General features: G+C 34.1%; 1 protein-coding gene across 4 annotated transcripts in view; it reads right to left on the bottom strand.

Annotated features, from left to right (window-relative positions):
• Positions 1-1,570: 1,570 nt before the first annotated feature.
• Positions 1,571-24,435, bottom strand: part of LOC150087647 (rab GTPase-activating protein 1-like) — a 298,662-nt gene continuing 275,797 nt past the window's right edge. For 3 of the 4 annotated variants that reach the window (XM_090369176.1, XM_090369174.1, XM_090369175.1), the window contains exons 20-25: positions 22,945-23,055; positions 16,875-16,979; positions 13,938-14,021; positions 10,406-10,477; positions 2,450-2,641; positions 1,571-2,127 (exon numbers count right to left, since the gene is read on the bottom strand). In XM_090369176.1, coding sequence (XP_090225302.1) covers positions 1,996-2,127; positions 2,450-2,641; positions 10,406-10,477; positions 13,938-14,021; positions 16,875-16,979; positions 22,945-23,055 — 696 coding nt within the window. In that variant the 3' untranslated portion in view covers positions 1,571-1,995. Of the gene's footprint in view, positions 2,128-2,449; positions 2,642-10,405; positions 10,510-13,937; positions 14,022-16,874; positions 16,980-22,944; positions 23,056-24,435 lie in introns of those variants that run through there. The other variant, XR_016546720.1, reaches the window with a different exon arrangement.

Below are 24,435 nucleotides of genomic sequence, written 5' to 3'. Positions count from 1 at the left end.
TACTGATCACTAAAAGATAACATTCGTATCTGCTCTTAGCTCATTAAAATATCTATTATAACAATCTAAAAGAAAATGAAACTCAAAAAATGAAAAATGAATTTAAAACTTCTAGCTTCTGAGTACACTAAATCTGGACAATCAAAGTTAAAGATAAACTCAAAATTGTCTTCTTCAAGATAAACAAAATTAAAAGTCAATGGTGTCTACAAAGGAATGACATTGGTTTTTACTTTTATTTAAAGCTTTAACAACAAACTGTAACTTTATCATTCTTAATAGATTATGAGGTATGTCAGAAAGTTTCTCTCCAAGTCAGAATATATGAAAAGTCAATCAGACTTTTGGGAATATGAGAATGCCTTGTATTAGCCTTGTATCCTGAGTTTCGAATGAATTTGTGCTACTTCCTAGGGGAAAAAAAAAAAAAAAAAAAAGCAAGTCGAAAACTGTCTACTATGCTTTACCTCAAATTACATGACTTTTAAAATCTAACCAATTAAATCTTGGTAGGTAATCCCACCTTGAACAGGTTACCAATCATTTTCATCCCTCCAAAGCAAACTTACTAGAAACAGTTTACCTTGTAATTCTGTAACAAATAGTAATTTCATTTTAATTAATATGCTAACAGGATGTCAAACATCATATGAATAATGAATTTAGATGGCAAATAAGCAATTATAAGCGAGTTATGATATACATAATTTTAAAAAATAATTCAAGCTGTTTCCAGCATAGTGCATATACTACATGGTACTATTACTTTTAATTTACTGTACATTGAGCCCAACAGCTCCCAATAAAATCTATTCCATATACAATTTAGTTCTTTTATATTTGTTCAATCATAACTTAAATGCATTTCTATATATGACACCTTTCCTTATTGTATACTGATAATGTCCATAACTTACAAATAAAAATCGGTCAATACAGAAAATGGTATAAAACGGTAATGCATGTTCACCAATATTTCACTTTCAGAGCGAACTCAGAGATTGATCTAATTTGAATCTAAACAGAAGAAATTAAACATTGGCATATTTTAAGAGAGAGAGCAAAAACAATTACAATTTATAATTACAGGCAAAAACTGCAACAATCATTCCGTAATCTGTTGAGTTAAAATCAATATCAAAAACAGCAAATTGCAACCTTCCTCTTACATGATTAATTAAATTATTTCGTACATATATTATACAATCAATATAAGTTATAGCAAAGTAAATAAATACTATTATTATGTATATTACATTGTACAATTTAAATACACATTTGTGCATATATGAAATTTATCCAAATAAACAAAAGGTGACATTTCATATATTTTACTTCAGACAACAGTTCTGCATAACTAAAAAAACAATAACCTTAAATAGAAATGTAGATTACTAGATACTAATGAGGTAAAAAAATGATACCTGAATAGACAGATTTCTTTTATGTGACTAATGTATTACAAAATCTGCTAATACTGAAATCAACTGCAAAATCTGCATTCATGATAGATTAGGAACATTAGAATTCTCTTGTAAAATGAAATACATTGAACTATGGTCCTCTGTAATAATAATAGTTCAAAATGACTAGAATCCTTTTCTTCAGAAGATATCAATTGGCAAATGTCAAATGACTGAAAGAAATACCATATATATATATATATATATATGATATTCACATGTGCCAGGCAACTGCATAAGCATGTCTGTTCATAGCTTCTCATATTCAGAAGCAATCACAAATAACATCACGTAAGCCAATCCTGTAGCTTTTATATTCAACAGTACTTACTATGGTCCAATTGCAGTATGTGTGTATATGTACTTAATTTCTCACTCACTCACACACACATGCACGCACACACACACACACACACAAGAGATAAGTATATACATATATTTTTATACATATACACACACATATGCATACATACACCCTACTGGCAGAGGAAAATGTCAGGCAAGAAATTATATTTCTTTGAAAAACAGAAGTTCAGGTGTTTTCCTTATCTTTAGTTTCACGGCCACTGGCGACATCACGAATGGAAGCAACTGTCTTGTGGAACCAGGTGTTTCGAGATGCCTGAAGTTCAGCGAGTGCATTGTTTAGTTGATGTGTGAAATCCTAAAATATTAAATGAAGAGTCAGTAAAGCAAGCATTGCCGTACAGCAACAAAATAATGATGGTAAAATGTTTAAACACTCTGATCAAAAAAAGAAGGAAAACAACATGAAATGAAAATATCAGATCTTAAGACATTAACAATATAAACAAGTTCCTAGGCTAGTGAATCAAGAACTGAGAGGAGAACATAGATCGTTTACTATTTTTAAGAAAGTTTAACCACCGTTTAATGAAGGGTTAGTCATTTTAAAGACAACTGTAAGTCAAAATTTTTCTCTTATGGTATTTAGAATTAGTTCAACTAAAAAAATAACAATGTACCTGATTTTTACACTCTGCTTCCACCAATGCTAGTTTTGTTTGTGCTAATTCTAATTCCAGTTCTCGAATTAGCTTTTCAGCATCTTGCAACTGAGTAGACTGAGGTCCATTTACTTGGGTAGTGTTTTGTATGTTTTGTATATCTTGATTGGCTATTGAATGAGAACACGAGCCACAAGCCATCATCTGTGCCTATAATGTTAAGAAAATGCAGCTTTAAAAAATGTCACAGTTACATTACATCAAAAAAGCTATTTTTAAAAATATCAAACTAAAGTGAGATCCTACCCTAAGGACTAATTCTCAACTGCCTCAAATTATGGAATAATGTTGCATTTGAGAAAAACATCAGTTCAGTTTGCTTTTTATTATAGTATGGTTATATTGCTATTAATAGTATATTAACAACCTTATTTTTTCAGAACTTCAATTATTACATATTATAATTAATACAATATTTAAAAAATACTGTTAAAAAATTAGCTCGTGAAATCCTAGGCAAAAAGAAGAGCCAAGGACCAAAAAAAAAGACCTGGATTACAGAGAAAGTAAGAGCTGCTGTAGAGGAAAAGAAACTAGCATATCAGAAATGGCTGGGTGATAGGAATGATGCATATAGGAACATTTATGTTGAAAAAAAGAAAATAGCCAATCGGTTGGTAGTAGAAGCGAAAAATAAAGAATGGGAAAGGAAATGCGCAACTATTAATAGCAAATTGGGCTTCAAGCAATCAGCGGAATCATGGAAGGTCCTTAAAGACTTGAGAAAACAGAATAAACACAATGCTGGTTTGCAATTAATACCTTTGAAAGACTGGATGGAGTACTACGAAGGACTTTTAAAAGAAGACCGGGAAGAGTTCAAGACGATGGAGGATTTTGGTGTAGAAGACTTGAGCTTAAAAGTTTCTGTTAGGGAAGTGGAACTCCTGCTAAAGGAAGGAAGGAAGGAAGGAAGGAAGGAATGGCAAATCACCTGGACCTGGAGGAGTTTACATGGAACTTCTGAAATATGGAGGAAGAGGAGTGGCTGTTCTGATACAAAAACTGTTAAATAGTATACTGAGAGGAGAAGAAATACCGAAAGAAATGATAACAGGATATATTACATCAATTTATAAGAAGGGCGATCGGAAAAGCTGTTCAAATTACCGAGGAATATGCGTCCTGAACCCGCTGTTAAAGATCCTTGGAAAATGGATCAGGAACCATTTAGAAGCCCGAATCGAGGTATCAGAAGAACAAAGTGGTTTTTCAGCTGGGAGGTCATGTATAGATCATATCTCAACAGTACAACAGACCCTTAAAAATGCCAATCAAAAGGAAAAAAAATCTTTATGATTTTCATTGACCTTGAAAAGGCATATGACAATGTTCCAAGAAAACTCGTATGGGAAGCACTGAAAGAAGCAAATATTGATGGACAATTGATTAACATTATTAAAGCAATTTACAGGAATAATAGATGCAGAATTAAAGTGGGATTAGCTTTGTCACCTGAATTCCACACTTCAAAAGGCTTATTACAAGGTTGTTGCATGTCACCAACACTTTTCAAAATTTATATCGACATCTGCCTAAGATCCTGGTCAAAAAAATGTAATAAAATGGGATTGCCGATTAATAAGAACACCTATATTCACAATTTACTTTTTGCAGATGATCAGGTGGTGATAGCACAAGACTTAGAAGATGCAAAGTATGCATGTCGTCAATTGTCTGAGGAATATAAACAATGGGGTCTAAAAATCAATTTTAGCAAGACTGAAATGTTGTCTTCAGGGCCAGGACATGTTCTAAATATTGCAGGTTTTAAAATCAAACAAGTCGATAAATTCAAATATTTGGGATCAATCTTACAAAGTGATGGATCATCCCAAGCAGAGATCAATAAGAGAATTACAGACAGCAGAAAAGCTATTGGCATGTTAAACTCTGTTCTGTGGAGCAAAAATATCCTACATAAAACAAAGAAACTTATATTTCAAACGTTTGTACAAAGTCTTCTATTGTATGGAGCGGAAACCTGGACATTGACTAGGCGAGCGGAAAACAATTGCTCTCCACAGAAATGGATTTTTGGAGACGCTCAGCAGGAACTTCTAGAAGAGACAGAAAACGGAATGAAGACATAAGGGAAAAAATGGAAGTGAAAAAGACTATTATTGACACCATCAGAGAAAAGCGTCTAACATGGTATGGACATGTAAGATGGATGCAAGAAAACAGATATCCAAAGGCTATCCTGGAATGGATACCTCCTGGAAGAAGGAGAAGAGGAAGACCTAGGAGGACATGGATGGATGGAGTACGGGAGTGCATGACAGCAAGAGGTTTAACCGACCAAGACACCTTGAACCGCACTTTATGGCGGGAAAAAATTCCTAACAAGAAATAACTTGTAGGCTGAGGAAACTCATTGTAAATGGAAACACTCCTCTTGAAGAAGATAATTAATACTAGCAATTATTATACTGACAATTACTAATTTTAATCCAGGCATCCCTGAGGGTTTTATTTGGATGGGAGGGTGACAATCAGAGCTGCTGTGGGGATCTAGAGAAATTACTCTTTTTATTAAATGGTCTCTTGGAGAAGGTGGGGGGGGGATGGCATCTTGTTTTGTAGATACAAACTGAAATCTAGCAATCCTAGTCATTATAATCCTAGTCATTAAACACATGGGTTGTGTTAGGGTAGCTAAGAATAGAAACAGGTGCAGGTATACTTGCGTGTACACCAATGCTAGGAGTTTAGTAAATAAATTTGATGAATTTGAGGTATTGCTCAAAACATCGAAGGCAGATATTGTTGGGATATCAGAGACGTGGTGTCACACAGATATAAGGGATGCAGAACTGCAATTTGGGGAGTACAACGTCTACAGAAAGGATAGACAGGGGGGGAGGGGTTATGCTATTAGTGAAGAAACACATAAAAACCAAGGAAGTGAAGCCAGTCGACATCGCTGGACAGTGCAGTGTGGAGTCAGTTTGGTGTGACATAAGCATTGGGAGATCAAAATTGACAGTAGGAGTGTGCTATAGGCCTAATGACTCTGATGAGTATAATAAGGAACTGTACAGGGAAATAGAGTGGGCCAGTAAATCAGAGTGTCTTATAATGGGAGATTTTAATTTCCCAGATATTGACTGGAATTTGGGGGCTGGTTACTCACACACTAGCAGGGCTTTTGTGGATTTATTGGATGATTGTTTTCTACATCAGCATGTTCGGGAGGCAACTAGAGGGTGTAATACTCTTGATTTGATTATCAGCAGTGATTCTTCATGCATTAAGAATCTGCAGATAAATGAACCACTAGGTGGCAGTGATCACAGTGTGCTGAAGTGGGATTTACTCAAAGAGGTAACTACCATTAGGGGTAAAGGGAAGGGTTATTGCTTCCGTAAAGGCGACTACGATGGACTGAGACAGTATTTAAATTCTATACAGTGGGACCAACTGATGATGTTACCAACAGCAAATTCAAAATGGGAAGCATTCAAAGAACTTATCTTGGAAGCTACTAGGCTTTACATACCAACTAAGAAATATTGTTCAAGGTTTAGGCCAAAATGGATGTCCGATGAACTAATGAGGCATATGGCAGAGAAGAAAAATGCATGGGATACATACAAATTAACACATGACACAGAAGCCTATGATAGATACAAGTTGATATGCAACCAAGTTACAAAGGAGGTTAGGCAGGCGAAGGCAGATTACGAGAAATCCTTGGCAAGGGATGCAAATAAAAACAGCAAAGAGTTCTTTACTTATGTAAACTCTAGAAGGAAGGGGATGAATCAGATTGGTCCACTTGATATTGATGGGTCAAGTGTTGATGATCCTGCTCAGGTAGCTAACAAACTAAATAAATATTTTGCATCGACATTCACACATGAGGATTTATTCAGCGAGGGGAATGCCAGAGGTGTATTCAACTCTAGCAGTAAGCTACAGAATCTTGAAATAACTGGGAGTAAAGTGGAGGAGAAACTGTTGAAGGTAAACACAAGAAAGGCACCCGGGGTGGATGGGATCTATCCAGTTATATTAAAGGAGGCAGCAAAGGAAGTAAGCAAACCCTTAGCCATAATTATGAGAGCTTCCTTGGACTCAGGGGAGGTACCCATAGACTGGAAATGTGCAAATGTGACCCCAATTCACAAAGGAGGATTAAAGGCTGACACAAGTAATTATAGACCTGTTTTTTTTTTTTTTTTGATTTGGTAGTTGTTGGCGCATCGGCTTCTGTGGCCATATTGCACCTCCCAAGGTTTTTGCAGTACTTTGATCCAAGCCCGAGGCGGGAATCGAACCCGCGACCTTTGGGTTGCCGGGCAGGTACTTTACCCACTCGGCTAGCCCGGTCGGCTAATTATAGACCTGTGAGCTTAACTTCTGTTCCAGGAAAATTAATGGAGGCACTGGTTAAAGAAGCACTGCAGGATCATTTAGACAAGACTTCAGTTATAGCTCAGACACAGCATGGTTTTGTTAAGGGGAAGTCTTGCCTGACCAACTTGATTGGATACTATGATGCAGTCACAAAAGAACTGGATGCAGGGAATAACTTTGATATTATATACTTGGATCTTAGAAAGGCATTTGATACTGTTGCACATGGAAGACTGCTACACAAATTGGAGCAGTGTGACACTGGAGGCAAATTGCTGCTATGGATAAAGGGGTGGTTGAGGGGGAGAAGACAGAGAGTGGTAATCAATGGACACTGCTCATCGTGGACTGATGTTATTAGTGGAGTCCCTCAGGGCTCAGTGTTGGGTCCATTATTGTTTTCTGTATTTATAAATGATATTGATGATGGTATATCGGGCTTAATGTCCAAGTTTGCAGACGATACAAAAGTTGGCAGGGTTGTCAAGGACACTACTGACACTATGCTGCTGCAACAGGATCTGGAAAGGTTGAGCAGATGGGCTGAGAGGTGGCAAATGAAGTTTAACATTGACAAATGTAAAGTACTACACATGGGAAACAGCAACCCCAGAGCAACGTATCAACTCTGTGGTACTACACTGACAGTGGTAGAGAATGAAAGGGACTTGGGGATGGTTGTGCAGGCAGATATGAAGTTCTCTGAGCAGTGCAGATGGGCTGCAAGAGTAGCTCATGGAGTATTGTCAATGATATACAGGAATTTTTCCAGCAGGGATAAGGAGGTGATTATTCCATTGTATAAGGCGATGGTCAGGCCACACCTAGAGTACTGTATACAGGTCTGGAGGCCTCATTTCAAGAAGGATGTAGAGCTGCTGGAACGAGTACAGAGAAGGGCAACAAGATTAGTGAATGGAACAAAGGGGTGCTCTTACGAAGAAAGGCTTAAGTTTTGCAAATTACAGTGTCTGGAGACTAGGCACCAGCGAGGTGATCTGATAGAGGTGTATAAAGCCTTGAATGGTTTAAGCATGCTCAATGCTGATGGGATTCTTCCTCTAGCTCAGAAAAATCACCTGAGAGGGCATAAATTCAAATTGAGGAAAGACAGATGTAGGATAGACGTGCGGAAATTTGCCTTTAGCCAGCGGGTGGTTGGTTGGTGGAACAGACTTCCGTCCCTTGTGGTGGAGGTTGATAGCCTAAATAAGTTTAAGGCTCAGCTGGACAGGTATTTTGAACGAACAGAGGGGTGAAGTGGAAGTGGGTTTTTTTTTTTTTTTTTTTTTGGCTGATGCTGCATAAGCTTGCTTTCTTGCATCAAATGCCTCTACTAATGCTAATGCTAATGCTAAGCTGGATTAAAAAAAAAAACTTGATGTAAAAAAAAAAAATACATTATTGCTTAGTGTATTTACTCTCACCAAATGAATACTAATTTATATAAACAAAACTGGTATAAGGTGTGTTATATACAGCGAGTTGCAAAATTGCATCATTCCGTTGAAGTTTATTTCGTTAATATTTTCCTGCACACAAAATTGTCAACTCGTATTACTTCCTCATCCAGAGCATGCTTTTGCATCATACTGAATGTTTCTCCTTTGTTGACTGTGTAACAGGTGCATGTTATTACATGCATCTGTTACACAACAAGTATAGTATGCCTTTGTCTTGTGTATAAATGCATCCACCTACTAACACATTCCATCAGTTTCTAATCAGCAGTGGTATGAAAACAAGCAGTTCGGCTGCATGTGGAGGACCAACATCACATTAGGTAGGTGGTCATAATGTTTTGGCTCATCGGTGTATATCACATTTCTGCTTGGATTACAAGCAAATATGAATTTTAACAAACCAATGCTATTCTAACTTTTTTGTGTGGTGTACATATTATGTTAATGATACAGTCTTGGAGAAATACCCATAAAATATCACTGGAACTAAATATAGTAGTTTCCTTTCAATGTGATCACTTTGGGTTTTACACAACTGGTACCACTGAGATGAAAATAACATATAGCATTTCTTTAAAATACATTTCTTAAAAATACAAGTACTGCATATGGGTAGCAATAACCCCAGAGTAACGTACCAACTGTGTGGTACTACACTCAGGACAGTGGGGAATGAAAATGGTCTGAGGTAATTGCACAGTTAGATATTAAGTTTTCCGAGCAGTGCAGACAGGCTGCAAGAGTAACAGCAACAGGCTGAGAGGACAAATTCAAACTGAGAAAAGATAGTTGTAGAATAGATGTGCAAAAATTTGCCTTTAGCCAGCGGTTGGTTGATTGTTGGAACAAATTTCCATCTGTTGTAGTGAAGGTCAACAACTTAAATAAGTTCAAGGAAGAACTAGACAAACATTTGTTGAAGAGAATGGATGGGTAATGGGAAAGTTTTTTTGGCTGATGCTATAAGCTTGCTTTCTTGCATCATATGCCTCTACTAATGCTAAAAACTGAGGCCAGTTTGATGGTTGAATATTCTTCAATAGTGAATATTTTCTTGACTGTAAAGAAAGATTATTCTGTGACTTGTCTGTTTCTTTTCTGCTGTTGCAGTAATAATTTTGATTAATACCACTGATTTCCTCCAGAGAAGTAGATAACATTTCTGGTTTCCTTTAGCAAGCACATCCCTAGATTTGATTTAATTAACATAGTGCTTGGTGATATTCCCACTTGTCTTGCCATCACATTTGAGCAGATTTTGATGAAGTTAGATGCTAACAGGCCTTGAAACCTTCTGGAGTTCTGAATGTGTGCACAGAAATCATCTATTCTGTGGGTGTTATTGTATCTTTTAATGGTATAAGAGACAAATTGACTGCTAATTTCTAATGGCTAGACCAATCTGAAATAGTCAGCTGGAGACCATTACTTTGTGCAAGTGGTCTACAACTGACAATTTCAGTTTCAGAAGTGTGATTCATTAATCAATCCAGTCAAACTGTTTTAGTTACTGTTCTCTTTGTACATGGAATGAGGAAACAAACAAAAAAAAAACTTGAATAGCTGTTATTGCACTTTCCAACATTTTTTCCCCTCCTAAATGTGAGAAAGTATCATTCATTAATTAATCCACCTTATGTGAATTAATTAATGACGTCCATAGTTCATACATTGGTCTCTTTGCACAGATTAACATGGGCATTTTTAATTTAATACTTAAGAAGCCTATGTAATGCTTTCCTTTAATCAACACAATATAATTAATACTAATTATTTTGATATGAATCACATAATCCATATATTAAATACTGAAATTAGGTGTTTAATTTCTGAGGTATTTTCAGAATCGGCCACCTGGCTAGCCAGGTGGGTAAAGTGCCTGCCTGGCAAACCAAAGGTCACGGGTTCGAATCCCGCCTCGGGCTTGGATCACAGCAAAATGCAAAAACTTTGGGAGGTGCATTATGGCCACAGAAGCCGATGTGCCAACAACTAATGAAAAAAAAAATAATAATAAAAAGAGGTATTTTCATCATTCCTTGTAACAGTACTTAAGCAACACATATTTTAACAAATAATATTGACATACCTTCAACCTTTCTATTGTTTCTTTAGAAATTTTCTGTTCTTTTTCTAACCTTGAATTCAGCTGACTACATATCTGGACAAAATATAGATATGTGAGTTATCATTCTAATGTAGTCCACCACAAGAGATTTATTAAATGCAATAAACAGAAAAATATTCCATTATTTATTAATCATATTTTATCAACCATTTCATAAATAACTTTATATATAAAAGTAACTGTAACTAATATATATTTAAATGTTTTTATGATTTAAAATGTTGATAAGCTAGCAGTTATCTGTATAAAACAAGAATGAATATTATTTAAAAAAACAACTGAATTTAACATGTCTTAAGACATTTCCAAATAAACCCTTATGTTTTATCTTCCCTCACTCAACCCAAGGTCTGGTCATTTAATGTATAACAATGTAAATTTTGATACTAAAAATATAAATTCAATACAATCCATTTTGGGTATAATAAATAAACTGATACAGGAATGTATATCATAATAAGATTGAATAGCATAACTGTACACTTTTACAAATGCAAAAAAAAAACTGCCCCTCCCTAAGAAGACCCCTCTTCCCTTAAAATTATTAATTTTCCTAAAATAATCTACAAAAATCAAAAAATTAAAATTATTTACAATTTTTAAGAAAATAATGTATGTTTAACCAAAAACATGTCAGAATAAACTATTTTTTTAAAACTATTTTCTGTAATCAAAATCAAATACATGTTCAGTATTATTTTGTAACCCACGGTAAATTAATTTTAAATCATCTTTTAAATTAAAATTTTTAATATCAAAATCAGATAAGGTTTGACTAAACTTTTCTGGCATATAAATATGAAATAAATTTCGTTCCACATCATAAACTTCTGCTATGAGATGAATCCTGGTGTCTTTTTTAATAGTTTTAATTTATTTATTTTTTAATTTATTTACATTGTATTCAAAGTCTATTCTTAAATCAGTTATTTTTTTTTTTTTAGTAGGAAGGATTTGAAGCTTTGTATCTGCTATTTAATAGCCAAATTTTTTTTCAAGCTATTTTTTTTATACATAATTTTGCTAGCATATATAAAACTAACTCTTTATAATTTTTATTTATGAATTCATCACTTAATGAATGATTTAAAACAACATCACACCAGTTTATTTTCATTTTATGTGAATTTATGAATTCTTCACTTAGCAATTGATAATTTGCTAACTGTTTCCAGTCTAATTTGTCTAATAGTTGCTCAATGACATCTTCTGATAACTGTTGATATTAGTTATAATTTGCATATCTAGTTCATCAGCAAATTCAAGAATAAAAATACTACTAAGTGTTTGAAATTGATTTACTTTTTTCATGTTTAATTTCTCTTTGGATTCCTGAATAAATTCCTCAGATAATCTTTGAAATTCAAAAGAAATAAATTCCCAGTTTAACTTATCTGCATGTTCTTTAATAAACTCTTCAGAGACATCTTGATGTTTAGATATTATATTCCAGTCAAGGACTGTCAACTGCTATAGCCTATATGAGCTAGTGTCTAGTCTTGCTATTCCTATGTTGTACTGCATGCTTAGCTGAACCATTGTGTCATTATGTTACTGTGTTACGAGGCATACAACATTCACCATGGGTGTCACCACAAGTAGCTGTCCCACGTGATTTTTGGTTGTTCACTCACTGTTCAGTCAAGGTAGACTCATGACACCACAGAATGGAAGCAATTAACCATGCTGGTTAATTGCTTAATACTGTTGTTAAGATACTGGCACTTGCAAACATTATCCCCAAAATCATTCCGCATTCAAATTTGTAAAGATCTTGAAGTTAACCCATTTTTCCTTGCAGACAATCAAACTGATCACCACATGTGCAAACTACCATCTTATATCAGCCATTCCTGACTTTGAGCCTTCATCAGCATCACAGACCAGTCCATCCCCCTACATAAGGGGAATGTTGCTAATACAGAGCCAGCTCTGTGTAATTTTGTTCCAGACTGCAGAACAAAAATAAACTTCTTGAAAAAAAATACATCTACTTTCCCACTGAAAACATAAGATGATATCAAATAAACATTTTCTCAGTCATAAATCAATCAGAATGTAAGAAAAGAAAATTCAGTTATTTCAGTGGTTTGTGTGAGAAACTCTTCTTATAGTTGATTTTTAAATAAAAAAATAAATAAAATAGAAACAAATTTTGCTTTATTTCAGCAGTCAAATAACTGTTAAACGCTACATAAATTCATTTAGGCCTAATCAGCAAAGCTATGCAAGCGAATGCTGGCAATTTAATCATGTTTTTAAATTAGACATTTTCTTCATGAGCGATATCCACCAAGAACTATTTTAACACTTTATACACTATGATAAATATTTTAATAAATAAGCATTACATTTCATCAACCCCTTCACCAGCTTCTTTATCACATGTGCAATCATTACAAATTTACCTCTCTCATGTCATAAGAGACATCTGTTATCCAGTGTCTAGCATTCTTATAGCCTATTGTTCTCTGGTATCCCCTCCCCCATTCCATTATTCCCCACTTAATGTTACTGCTGAAAAATCCATTCCATCTATCCCCAATGTTTCTCTCCTTATTTCTGTTTAAAGCAACCTGGCTAAATTTCTTAATGTAAAAGTTTTTTTTTTTCCCTTTTTTCAAAGTCACTTTCCCCCTCATTATCACAAAGTTCCTATCACTGTATTCCCGAGCACACCCCACTGCATGCTCTGCCAATTTGGAATCTTTGGTGCTCCCTTTAGCCACCAAATAATCCAGATTTAAAAAAGACTGAAAAAAAAAAAAAAAAAAGAAATCTTTTACATCAAGGATTTTAGCCAGGTTGCTTTTAACAGAAATAAGGTGAGAAATACAATGGAACCATGGAACAGGCTTTCAACAATAAAATTAAAGATGGGATTAATGAATCAAGGGGGGGTGGGAGCAGAGAACAGCAGACTAAGAATGCTAAGACAGACGCTGGATTAGAGGTGGCTCTTATGATATCACAGTTTGAGAAGGACAAAAAGGGGTAGTCATTATGTATGTGAACAAGAACCAGGTAAAGGGTTTGAAACATTATGCTCATTTATTAAAATATTTATCATGATTAATTTATTTATTTATCATGTTAAATATTTATCATGATTAATTTATTTATTTATAATCTTCAAATATTTTAACACTTGTATAAAGTGTTAAATTATTTTAACACTTTATACAAGTGTTAAAATAATTTATTTCTTAATGCTGGGAATAGTAACTATCCTCAAGTCTGTTTAGCCTGTGTCCACAGTCACAGGCTAAACTTTTAAAAAGAGATTTTACTGTTATCAAATCCCTCCCTCACAGTGCAGTTCAAAGGTACTGAAAGTTTCAGCATAATTGAAGAGTAAACAGAAAGACAATGGATAGAGCTACTAACTCCAGGTGGTCACTTAAAGGTAAATTATAATGAAAAGGTTTCAAAACTGATTGTTTGAATTATGGCAACCTAGAATAATTAAAAAATTTAAAAAACAAATACATACCTGTTTATATTCAGATATAATAGTGCTATTTCGGGTTATATCACTTTCTGCTCTTTGCAACTCTCGCCTGCACATTTCTTTCAACTGTTATATAAAATAAATATAAAAATTTCTCAAATACGAAATAAATGAATTGTAGCTACTGTTTGCAATACAAAACATATATTTTGTATTGCAATACAATACAAAATATATACAAAGTAAAACAATAAAAATACGATACAAAATATTTTATTGTTTGCAATCCAATACAATGTAACCATTATGAAACGTATTTCAATGATGAGAAAACCATTTCAAAAATAAAACTTTAACAGACATCCACTGCTGCAGGTGGGTGGATGGGGGGGACCTTAAAGTTCTTAGGAGTGTGAGGATGATGTTATATGCAAAATTATGAGTATGACCAGTATTTATATCTACTTGAATTTCAGTGGGCTGCATGCAATTCACAAATTGCAGACATGGTGATAATATCAACATCCTGATCAGACAACAGCTAAGTAGCTGGAAATGGGTTATTTTATGAGATGAATTTGTTTATGAATATGGTAAGGCAAGCACAGAACATAAATTCCAAAAAACAATACACACCATCCATACAGCATCTACTCTATTACATCATTATTATAAACAACAGGTAAAATAATGTGATAAAATGTTTATGTCCCTGCAATCATTAAGCACATAATGGGTCATCAGTTCTGCAAATGTTCACAGGTGCCTTAATCAAGATAATAGAACCAACCATTGCATTCAGCACATCCACTACCTAAGGGATGACAATGGACTTCATATCTAAACTCTATTGTTTTGTGGGATGTTTTGGAATGTCATATATAGGAACACAAATTCATTAGATGAATGCAGGCATACTATTTTATGCATGTGGCATTAATTGCAGACAATATCCATAATACCTCTTCTGTGTAGGGTGCATGGGACATATTGATGTTGGTAGCAGTGACAGTTTTATGGAATATCATTTTAGGCCATATTGTCCATGTATTATGTTATGTTATGTTATGTTATTTGGTTTTTAGGAGCATTAGCAACTAAGGCCATATTGCTCCGGGATATGCGGTGGTCATTCCCTGACCTTTCCGCATCCTCCATATTTGGTGGTGACGGGCTCGAACCCCGGTCTAATCAAGAAGCGTGTGCTACGCACTGCTACTCCTTCCCACCTGGCTACGGAGGTGCCTCCATGTATTATGACTGTACAAGATTGTGTTCATGGGCTGATTTGTACATTTTATGGGCAAAACACTCAAAATAACTCACAGGGGAAAATTCAATTCCCTCTGTGTGAGATTGACTTCACCCACTGCTGAAGAAGCTTTTGAGAATTTTTTCAGTTCTGGCAGGGTCAAAGCCAAATCTCAACTGAATGACAAATGGTGAAACAATTATACTGTCAATTAAAGGTATAATAACATTGTGGCTCCTAACTAAAATTTTGGCAGAGCGGAAAGATTCATCAATGATGAAAAAAAAAAAAGTGGTATTGCTACAACAGAGGATATGGTTAAATTTTATTGAATCTGTACCACAATGAATTGATGCTATTATTAAGGTATGTGGCATCTCCTTAACATTTCTTCAGTGTAGAAAGACATTTTCTAAATTTAGATATTTGCATACAAAATTCTGATAGTTTAAGAATTCTAATAGTTCTGTACTCTCAAATATTATGATGTAAGAAAAAACTTAATATAGAAAAACAATCACTACGCTGAAAGGAAACTATTCTGAATGGAGATACAGAATGGTGCACACATTACAAATCACATTACTTATCCAGTTCTAGTAACACAAAATACTGAAAATAAATAAAATGGTATGGGAGATATCCATGAAGTAGAAGTGAGGCGGTAAGTACTGATATCACTCTGCTACTCACCACAAACTACAAGTTTGGGGCACTGTCAATACACCTTGAAAAGGGTGATAGGAATACAGTTAGCCCTGAAATTTTGTAACTACACTTTTAGGTAATAAAAGCCATCAACGTAATAACCCAATGCAAGCTGCAGAAATGGGTTGACCACTTACAGTTACTTAACCAGAAATTTAAAATAAAGCAGATGCTAACATGCATGGGGGGGGGGCACTCAAATATCTAACAGACTAGACATGTTCTGCAGTTAATTTATCTGCTTTAAAAGTTTGATATGATGTTATTTATTATTATTTTTTTTAGTTCATGGTTCAAGTAAATTTAGAGCAATTCAGGCTATAAAAAATTACTATACAAAGGGTGAACAAAACCTTGTAGGCAAGAGCACAAGGACAGTTAGCGAAAATCTAACATCACAGTAATGAAATAGATCTTTCCCCAATATCCAAGATGCTGAATGGTGTCAAATTTAAAACTCAAGTAAATTTAGAACAAAAGCTACAGTTGTGTACATAGAAAAGGGCACAGAAGTTTACTATTCAGTATTTTGTTTTCTCATATTGTGGAAATATTTCACCAAGGTTGTCAGGTCTTTGCTGTCCTGATTTAATCACTTCTGATGAGGTTCCAGTAAGCTATATGAGTAACTGGATGCATTTCAAATAAATAGCAGCATATTTCTCCTTCAGAAGTATGCATGTTTACTTGGAGTGCAGGTGCAATACCAAGGAAAATTGTGGTGGCCTGCTTTGCAAACATGAGATCGATCTATTCTATATTTTTTATAGTAATTTTAGTTTGCTTCTGGCTGATTCTATATTTTTTGTGGTAACTTTAGTTTGCTTCTGGCTGCATTCAAATAAGGCTTTTGGCACCACATTTACAGTAACATCCATGTTTTTTTTGTTTTTTTTTATAGAGATGATGCCAATTCTTAAATAATCTGTAAAATATGTAAAATATGAACATCTATGTTGAAAATTAAGTGGAGTGGGGGTCTTAAATCTGAAATATGATAATTATTCTACTTTACTTACCTGAGCTACTTCTACTTCTAGCCTTCTCTTTTCATCCTCACACTCTATCAAAGATTTTCTTGTGGATGACAGCTCAGAGCTTAAAGTATCAGCTTTATCCTGAGCCTACAAATAATAACAGTAGTTATAAAGTAAATTCTGTTTCAAATCTGAATAATTCTGCTGTTGCCATTTCTTTTTGATAATGTTACTAATTATACAATGCTTTGTTACCATTATTATTACATTATTACTGCTTATTAAATATATTCCATAGGCATTTTTATTGTTACATTAAAAAATTTGATAATGAGTAAATGGAAAAAGAATCCTGAATGTAAAAAAGAAAGTATATAACTGTTAGAGAAATTATCATAACCTTTTTTCTAGGATGATTAAAATTGCCATTATAGATAAAGATGACCCAACACATGCTATTAATTTTTTTAAATAAACATGTTTTGTTATAACTGCAAGTGTTTCACAACTTTTGGTAATACAGACACAGAGACAGCAATACAGTCACAGAGCTAGCCAGGATGCATTAACAGCAGCTTGCCAGATGTATTAGAGAATCACAGACAGAGTACTGTTCTGCTTAGTATAAGGCAACTCCAACCATGTAGGGATCAGCATATAATGTATATGAACTACGTTACATGTGTTTTAAAACCAGCTCTGATATGTTCATTGAAGGGCATTTTTAATACAGGATCAAATCAGCTTAAAGAAAGCAAATTTTACAGATATGTAAGCCTAAGTTATAGTTCCAGTATGTTGGCAATGTACTAATTATCTGGGAGAAAGGAGGGTTAGAAAAATTTCACTAGAACATTAACACAAACACCACCTTATCCTGGAGCTAGAAAGCAAACATAATATTCCAATCTATATTTTAGAGATCACAATAAATACTTTCTTAAGTGGTCCTCTGGGCACAAGTTTGCAGCTCCCATCTGATGGAAGAGGAAATCAGGATTATAAAAGAGATTTTAAAGAAGAATGCTTACCCTTCAAGATTCTAAGAAAGGATTTTATGTAACATTACTATCACATTCTACAGCCTGTCTGCTCTCAACCAAGCATAGAGACTTGCACATACTCTGATATGTTTTAATTAAACAGATCAAATCTCAAATCAACATAAATGAAATGCTGAAGAAATCTTTACTCATTCTCAGTAGACATACACAAAGGGGACATAAATTTAAATCAGCAAAAAAAAAAAAAAAAAAGGACAATTGAAAAACAGTTATGTGGATTCTTAGAATAACTTTCCACCAGTTGATGTGGACAATTTAAGTCTGAACAAATTTAAAGGATTGGACCAATTGATAAAAGTTTTTTTTGCTAATAATGTATAAGCTTGCTTGCTTCCTTGCATCATTTTTATAGTAGTAACATACACACACAAGTTTTACACAAGTAAGAGGAAGCTAAAACTTAAGAGTTTCCAGCCCACAAGAAGTCAGAGGCATGGTATAACAAATTGATGTCAGTGCATCAAATGTTATATACAACAGTATAGTTGTCCTAAAAGCTGAAGTTCACACTGAAAGAATATTTAGGAATACTAGGCTGATAAATGTGGCAAGGAATGATATGGCCTATCATAATATTATAGAAAACTGCCAAGTATGCTATAAAATCAAAGCACATTATCTATCATGCACAACCTCAGTAGAATGAAATTTGTTGAAACATTGAAACCTAGATAATACAATCCAGTACCTCTCCAAATTTCAAGAGAATCAGGAAAATGATACACATTTTCTTCTCCCATCTGCCATCCAATGCCTTGAGTTCCAATGTCAGAAAACCCAACAGCTCAACCTAGCATACCAGCATAGCTCAGCAGACAACAGAACTAAAAGAATCATTACTTCCTTGACATTTTTTCATGTACTTAACTAATGAGTGGTCCATGGTCCTCTGAGACCATAGTTTGCCCTTGAACTCTGGTAGCCTCTCATTCATACCCTCAAGGAGAGGGAAAGTGTGATCCTGACCCTACCACTAACCAACTACATTTGAATAAACTCCTTTTGCCAACTAGGATGCACCATTCTGACAACCCTCTGATTTATGGGATTCTTCTTGCTCAGATTAAGAACCTGAGGAAGCATAGATTCAAATTGAGGAAAGACAGTTGTAGAATAGATGTGCAGAAATTTGCTTTTAGCCAGTGGGTAGTTGATTGTTGGAACATACTTCCATCTCTTGTTGTGGAAGTTGATAGCTTGAATAAATTTAAGGCTGAGCTAGACAGGCATTTGGAGTGAATGGATGAGTGAAATGGGAGTTTTTTTTTTTTTTTGGCTGATGCTGCATAAGCTTGTTTTCTTGCACATATGCCTCAACTGATGTTAATGCTAACCCCCTCCCCAAAAAAAGCCTTGCTTAGTCTCTGAAGCCTAAAGTTATGCAACAAGGCTCACATAGTAAAATCCCTACTATTGCATCCACTCAAGATTACAGATACAATTACATTTTGTATGTTGTCAGAAAGTGAAACTACCATTAAAACACGTAAGAAATTTGAAATAAAAATTTAAACAATTCTTTGCAAAGCTAATCACAAAATAAAACCAGTAATAATCAAAAACTATTCACAAATCAAAAGTAAATATTTTTACTATAATAAACATCCAATTACTAACTAGATCTGTACATTGTTAGGTATATTTTCTGGCACCAGCACCTATCAATATGCAAATAGGAGTAAACAGAATAGTATTAACCATTTCTGTGCATTTTATATCAAATTAACTTTGGCCTCATATTTTAAAAACATTTGAAAGCATACATAGGGGAAATTATGTATATGTCATAAATTTCCCATATATAGATTCTATTTATTATCAGATCTAAGTTATGTTGATATAATGTGGACAAAAATAGTTAGTAAACAATTGTAATTAGTCATATTTGCATACTGATGGGTGCTGGTCATCCTAGAAATCTTGGTTCTCAATGTACAGTGGTAGTAATTGGATCACCTTTAACATCTTTGCTCTTATTTTTATCATTATTATGCATCTATCTCATTAACTAATTATTTCTTTTCAACTGATATCCAATTATGCTGGAACTTGATTAGTTACATATATAACCTCTAAAATTTTAACTAATTTATTAAAAAGCATTGCATAATGTTTCATTGTATTACAATGGCATTAGAGATTGTTTCCAGATTCACCAGTGCATGCTACTGCAACAATACCCAAAGAAATTGTGCAGATACTCTGAGAAGTGGTGATTCAAGTTTAATATTAATAAATGTAAGGCAATACACTTAGGTAGCAGTAATCCCAGCAATACTCAACGATAGTGGAGAATGAAAGAGACCTAGGGGCAGGGCTGTAGTGGAGGGTATAAGCGAGTATATGCCCCAATATTCTCTGGATTTTTTTAGATGAATAGCATATACCTTCTGGTTTTAGAAAATACTTGAAAAAACAAATATTATTAAAATATTTACTGAAAATTAAAAAAATAAATTTATTAGAATTTGATCCTTAGGCTTAATAGTTTTACTTAATAGTTTTACTTTTTTAAATATATATGCCGTATACAGGTGACCCCCGCTTAACGCTGATCATTCGTTCCGGAAAAACAGAGCGCTAAGTGAATCCGCGCTAAGCGAGCGCCGCTTTCCCATAAGGTAACATATGTATTTGTGAGCTGCGGTTGGTGCCATAGGATATTTCCTAATCAACAATAAACGGTAATGAAAAGATGCACAAATGTCGGTCAAAATATTTAATATTCAAATATTTGCACATATAAAATATTCTGCATTACATACGTATAATTATGTGGTAACTACTTGCGTATCAAAAGTAAACTTAAAATTCCAATTAAAATAATGAATTTAATTGATTTAATTTAATGGATGAATTTAATCATGAAAAATGTGTGGATTTTGAGTTGAACTTTGGCCCTCTTCCAAATAAACTAAAAGGGGTATTAATTTTAAATGGCCCGCAGCGTTACCACCCAACAATAAAGTCAACTGATCCTTCGCCGCTTTGAAATTTGGCATATTTTTTGTTCTTTCAATATGAAACTTCTTTTAGGCATTCGTTTCCACAAAAGTCCCGCTTCATCTATGTTAAAAACTTGTTGAGAAGTATAACACATAATACCCCTCTTCAATAATTTTAACAAGTTCTTTTTTGAAAGTTTCGGCTCCTTGATCAGCACTAGCGGCTTCTCCCTGGATTTTAAATATATTCTACCAGCCCTTACCAGTTTTAAATGGTTCCACATTTTTTTTTTTTTTTTTTTTTTTTAGGCGAGTTTTCTTCAGATCATCATATTGGCTAATCTCTTTCTCTCTTTTTTTTTAAATATTTAACTTAACTGACTTCTGCATTGGAATATTATCTTCAATAAAATTAGTCTTTCCATTTCAATCCTAATAGCCGGCCTAGTCCTAGTTGCTTGCAGTGGAACAGCTATCTTTGCCGCTGATAAAATTAATTTTTTATAATTATTCTTACAGTTAAACTTGCAAGTCCTAAATTATGGCACACATCCCCTTGTCGTTGACCGGAATCGATTGGCTTCAAAACGTCTAATTTAATTTTCAAATTCAGTCTTTTTCTTACATTTATAGTCTTCGTACTGCGCCCAGACGTTGTTGCTTTTTCATTCCTGTCGGTCATTATTAGCTCTTCGAAAATATAACCGCGTTGGTTGAATTAATTATGATACAATGTTCAAGTAAACTTTCCGTTACGCACGATGTCTAATACTGTACTGAGTGATGACTAGACTTCGGATAAATGCATATAACCCAAATATTACAAGCAATATATTTGATCATTTTTTAAAATGTTGATCTCGGAACTACGTAACAAGTCACTGTACTGCAATTAAATTAGCGTGCGAGAAAATTTCGCTGAGCGTGGGAAAATTCCTCAAGTCGGCGTGGGAAACGTTTTAATGCTGTTTTGCTATTCATTTTCAAGCTATCGACTCCATCAAATGAAACAATTTCGTTAAATATGTCAAAAATGTAATCTGTAAAAGAGCGTTATAGTGATCTGTGACAGCGTTATAGTCAGATACGGGTTATAATATAAGAACAGCGTTATAGCGAATCAGCGTAAAACAAACCGCGTTATAACGGGGGCCTGCTGTATACACACATGGGTATATGCAGTATACCCTCTGGAATTTGATTAAAAAGCCTGATATACACAATATACTCGCTGTTTTCATAACATTCATAGAGTAACCTTCTGCTAATTTTATGACTACAGCACTGCCTAGGGGTAATTGTACACTCCGACATAAAGTTCTTTGAGCAGCACAGACAGACTGCTAGAATAGCTCATGGGTGTTCTGTTAATCATATACAAGAATTTTGCCAGCAGAGATAAGGAGGTAATTATCATTGTATAAAGCAATGATTAGGCCACATCACTACTCAACACTGGAAGCCTCATTTTAGGAAGGATGTGGACATGTTGGAATAAGTGCAAGAAAAGGCAAGTCAGGGCGCATAAAAGGGTTCTCTTACCAAAAACAGGTTTGAGTTTTGTAAATTGAAGCTTGGAAATTAGCATGTAATTGAAGTGCTTAAGGCTTTAAATGGATTGAGTAAAGTAAATGCAATGGTATTTTTACTCTTCTTAGATGACATACATATTTAAACTGAAAAGGATAGTTACAGGGCTGATGTGTAAAAATTTCTTTCAGCTAGAGAGTAACTGATTATTGGAAATTATTAAAGTAGGTAGGTAGGGAAAATCATGTGGGTAGTAATTTTTTTTTTTGGCTGATACTGTATAAGCTTGCTTCCTTGCATCATTTACCATTATTAATACACATGCAAAACAGATAAAATTCAACACCATTGCATTTATAATATTGTTTATTATTATTTTTAAGGCAATTTGATTTGACATGCTCACCCTTGATGTTAACCTTACAAGATATTAGTGTCTAGAATTTGTAATCATTTTTTATTTATTTATTTGAAAGTGTCATATATTCAAACAATAAATAAATGTAAATAATAAGCAATTTGTTCAGCTTAAAGTTTTTAAGTATTAGGTACAAAAAAATCATTAATACAAACCACTTCAAGTTCATTAGTAAATTGCATTTGAGTAGTTATTAATTCTATAGCCAGATCATCATTCTCTTGTTGAAGATGTAGAGTACTGTTCAGCAGTCTTTTATTTTCATTCTGAAATAGTAAAATGCATATGCAAACTATTTTCAACAATAATTTCTTAAATTTAAACAGAAATTTTAAAGCAAAACAAATAATAATAATAATAATAACCAAACATGTGATGATTGATAAAAAAAAAGAAAATAAATTAACACTATTGGTATTTAAATATCAAAAAGAATTAAAAATTCATAGCACAACATTTTATCCCTCTATGCAGAGTAGGGCCTTGCTACTGCAAGAGTTACATTCTTAAAAAAAGATTGAAAATGCCAAAAGTACATGATGCTGATGTAGCTCAAAAAAAACTATAAAAGAGAAACTACAAAGCAAAAGCTTTGTAGTTCCTCTTTTGAATCTGAACTCCTCTCCTTATTCAATCCAACTCCACAACTTTGTTAATGTAAGCTCATTTAGTTGCACAATTTATGCAAGAGCTTTGGATTTAAGACACAAGGGCATCAAAGGCCAAGATGTGTCTTTCCATGTTTTATTTTAATGAAAATCAATTTTTTCAGATTTGTGTGTCAAATTGGATTTGCCGAATAAAATTGAACAGTTCATCTAGATTTGCAGAGTTGTCTAATATTTGTTGAAGAGTAAGTGGATTCCAATTATTGCATAAACTCTGGAAGCAAAGGAATCTGGAATTTCTGAAGGCAGGCATTCTAATAGGATGTGTTTCACTGTAAGCTTAACTTGGCATTGAAAACAGAGAGGGGGGGATTTTCATTAGCTAATAGATGATAATGCGTGAGGTGAGTGTGGCCAATTTGTAGTCTGGCAAGCATTACTTCTCCTCTGCGACTTTTTCTGATGCTTGATTTCCATATTTGTGGGTTCGGTTTTATATCCCGCAGTTTATTATTGGTTTTAGCTCTCCATATCTAGGCCCATTCATCTTCACTAGTTCTAATAATAATTAGTCTGTAATCAGTGTAAGGTACTATCATTATTTTGTTTGCCCATTCTGTAGCTGACTTTGCTGCATTATCTGCTTTTTTCATTGACTTCTATTCCAGAGTGTCCTGGAATCCAGCAAAGAGTTATTTCAGAATATTTTTTGACAGAGTTTGATTAGAAAGCTAATTTCTTGTAGGATATGATTACATGAATGATGTTTTGTTATAACTGCAAGTGTTTCACAACTTTTGGTAAGCAACTGCACAGCAATACAGTCACAGAGCTGTATGGCTGAGATAGCACTGAGTGAATCAGAATATATTAGGACAGAAATTGATGATTGCTGACATATTTCACTTAATGCAAGCTGGATGGCATATAATTCTGCAGAAAGTGGATGGCATATAATTCTGCAGATATAATTCTGCTGTATTCAAGTGGAAGAGACTTTTAAACTACATGTGAAGAGAAAACAGCTGCTGCACCTAC

Source organism: Mastigoproctus giganteus, chromosome 3 (genome assembly GCF_048544385.1).
Source record: "Mastigoproctus giganteus isolate SK-2022 chromosome 3, ASM4854438v1, whole genome shotgun sequence".
In the NCBI taxonomy this organism is placed as follows: Eukaryota; Metazoa; Arthropoda; class Arachnida; order Uropygi; family Thelyphonidae; genus Mastigoproctus; species Mastigoproctus giganteus.
Note: the sequence above shows the minus strand (reverse complement) of the source record. Positions and strands in the feature narration are given on the sequence as shown.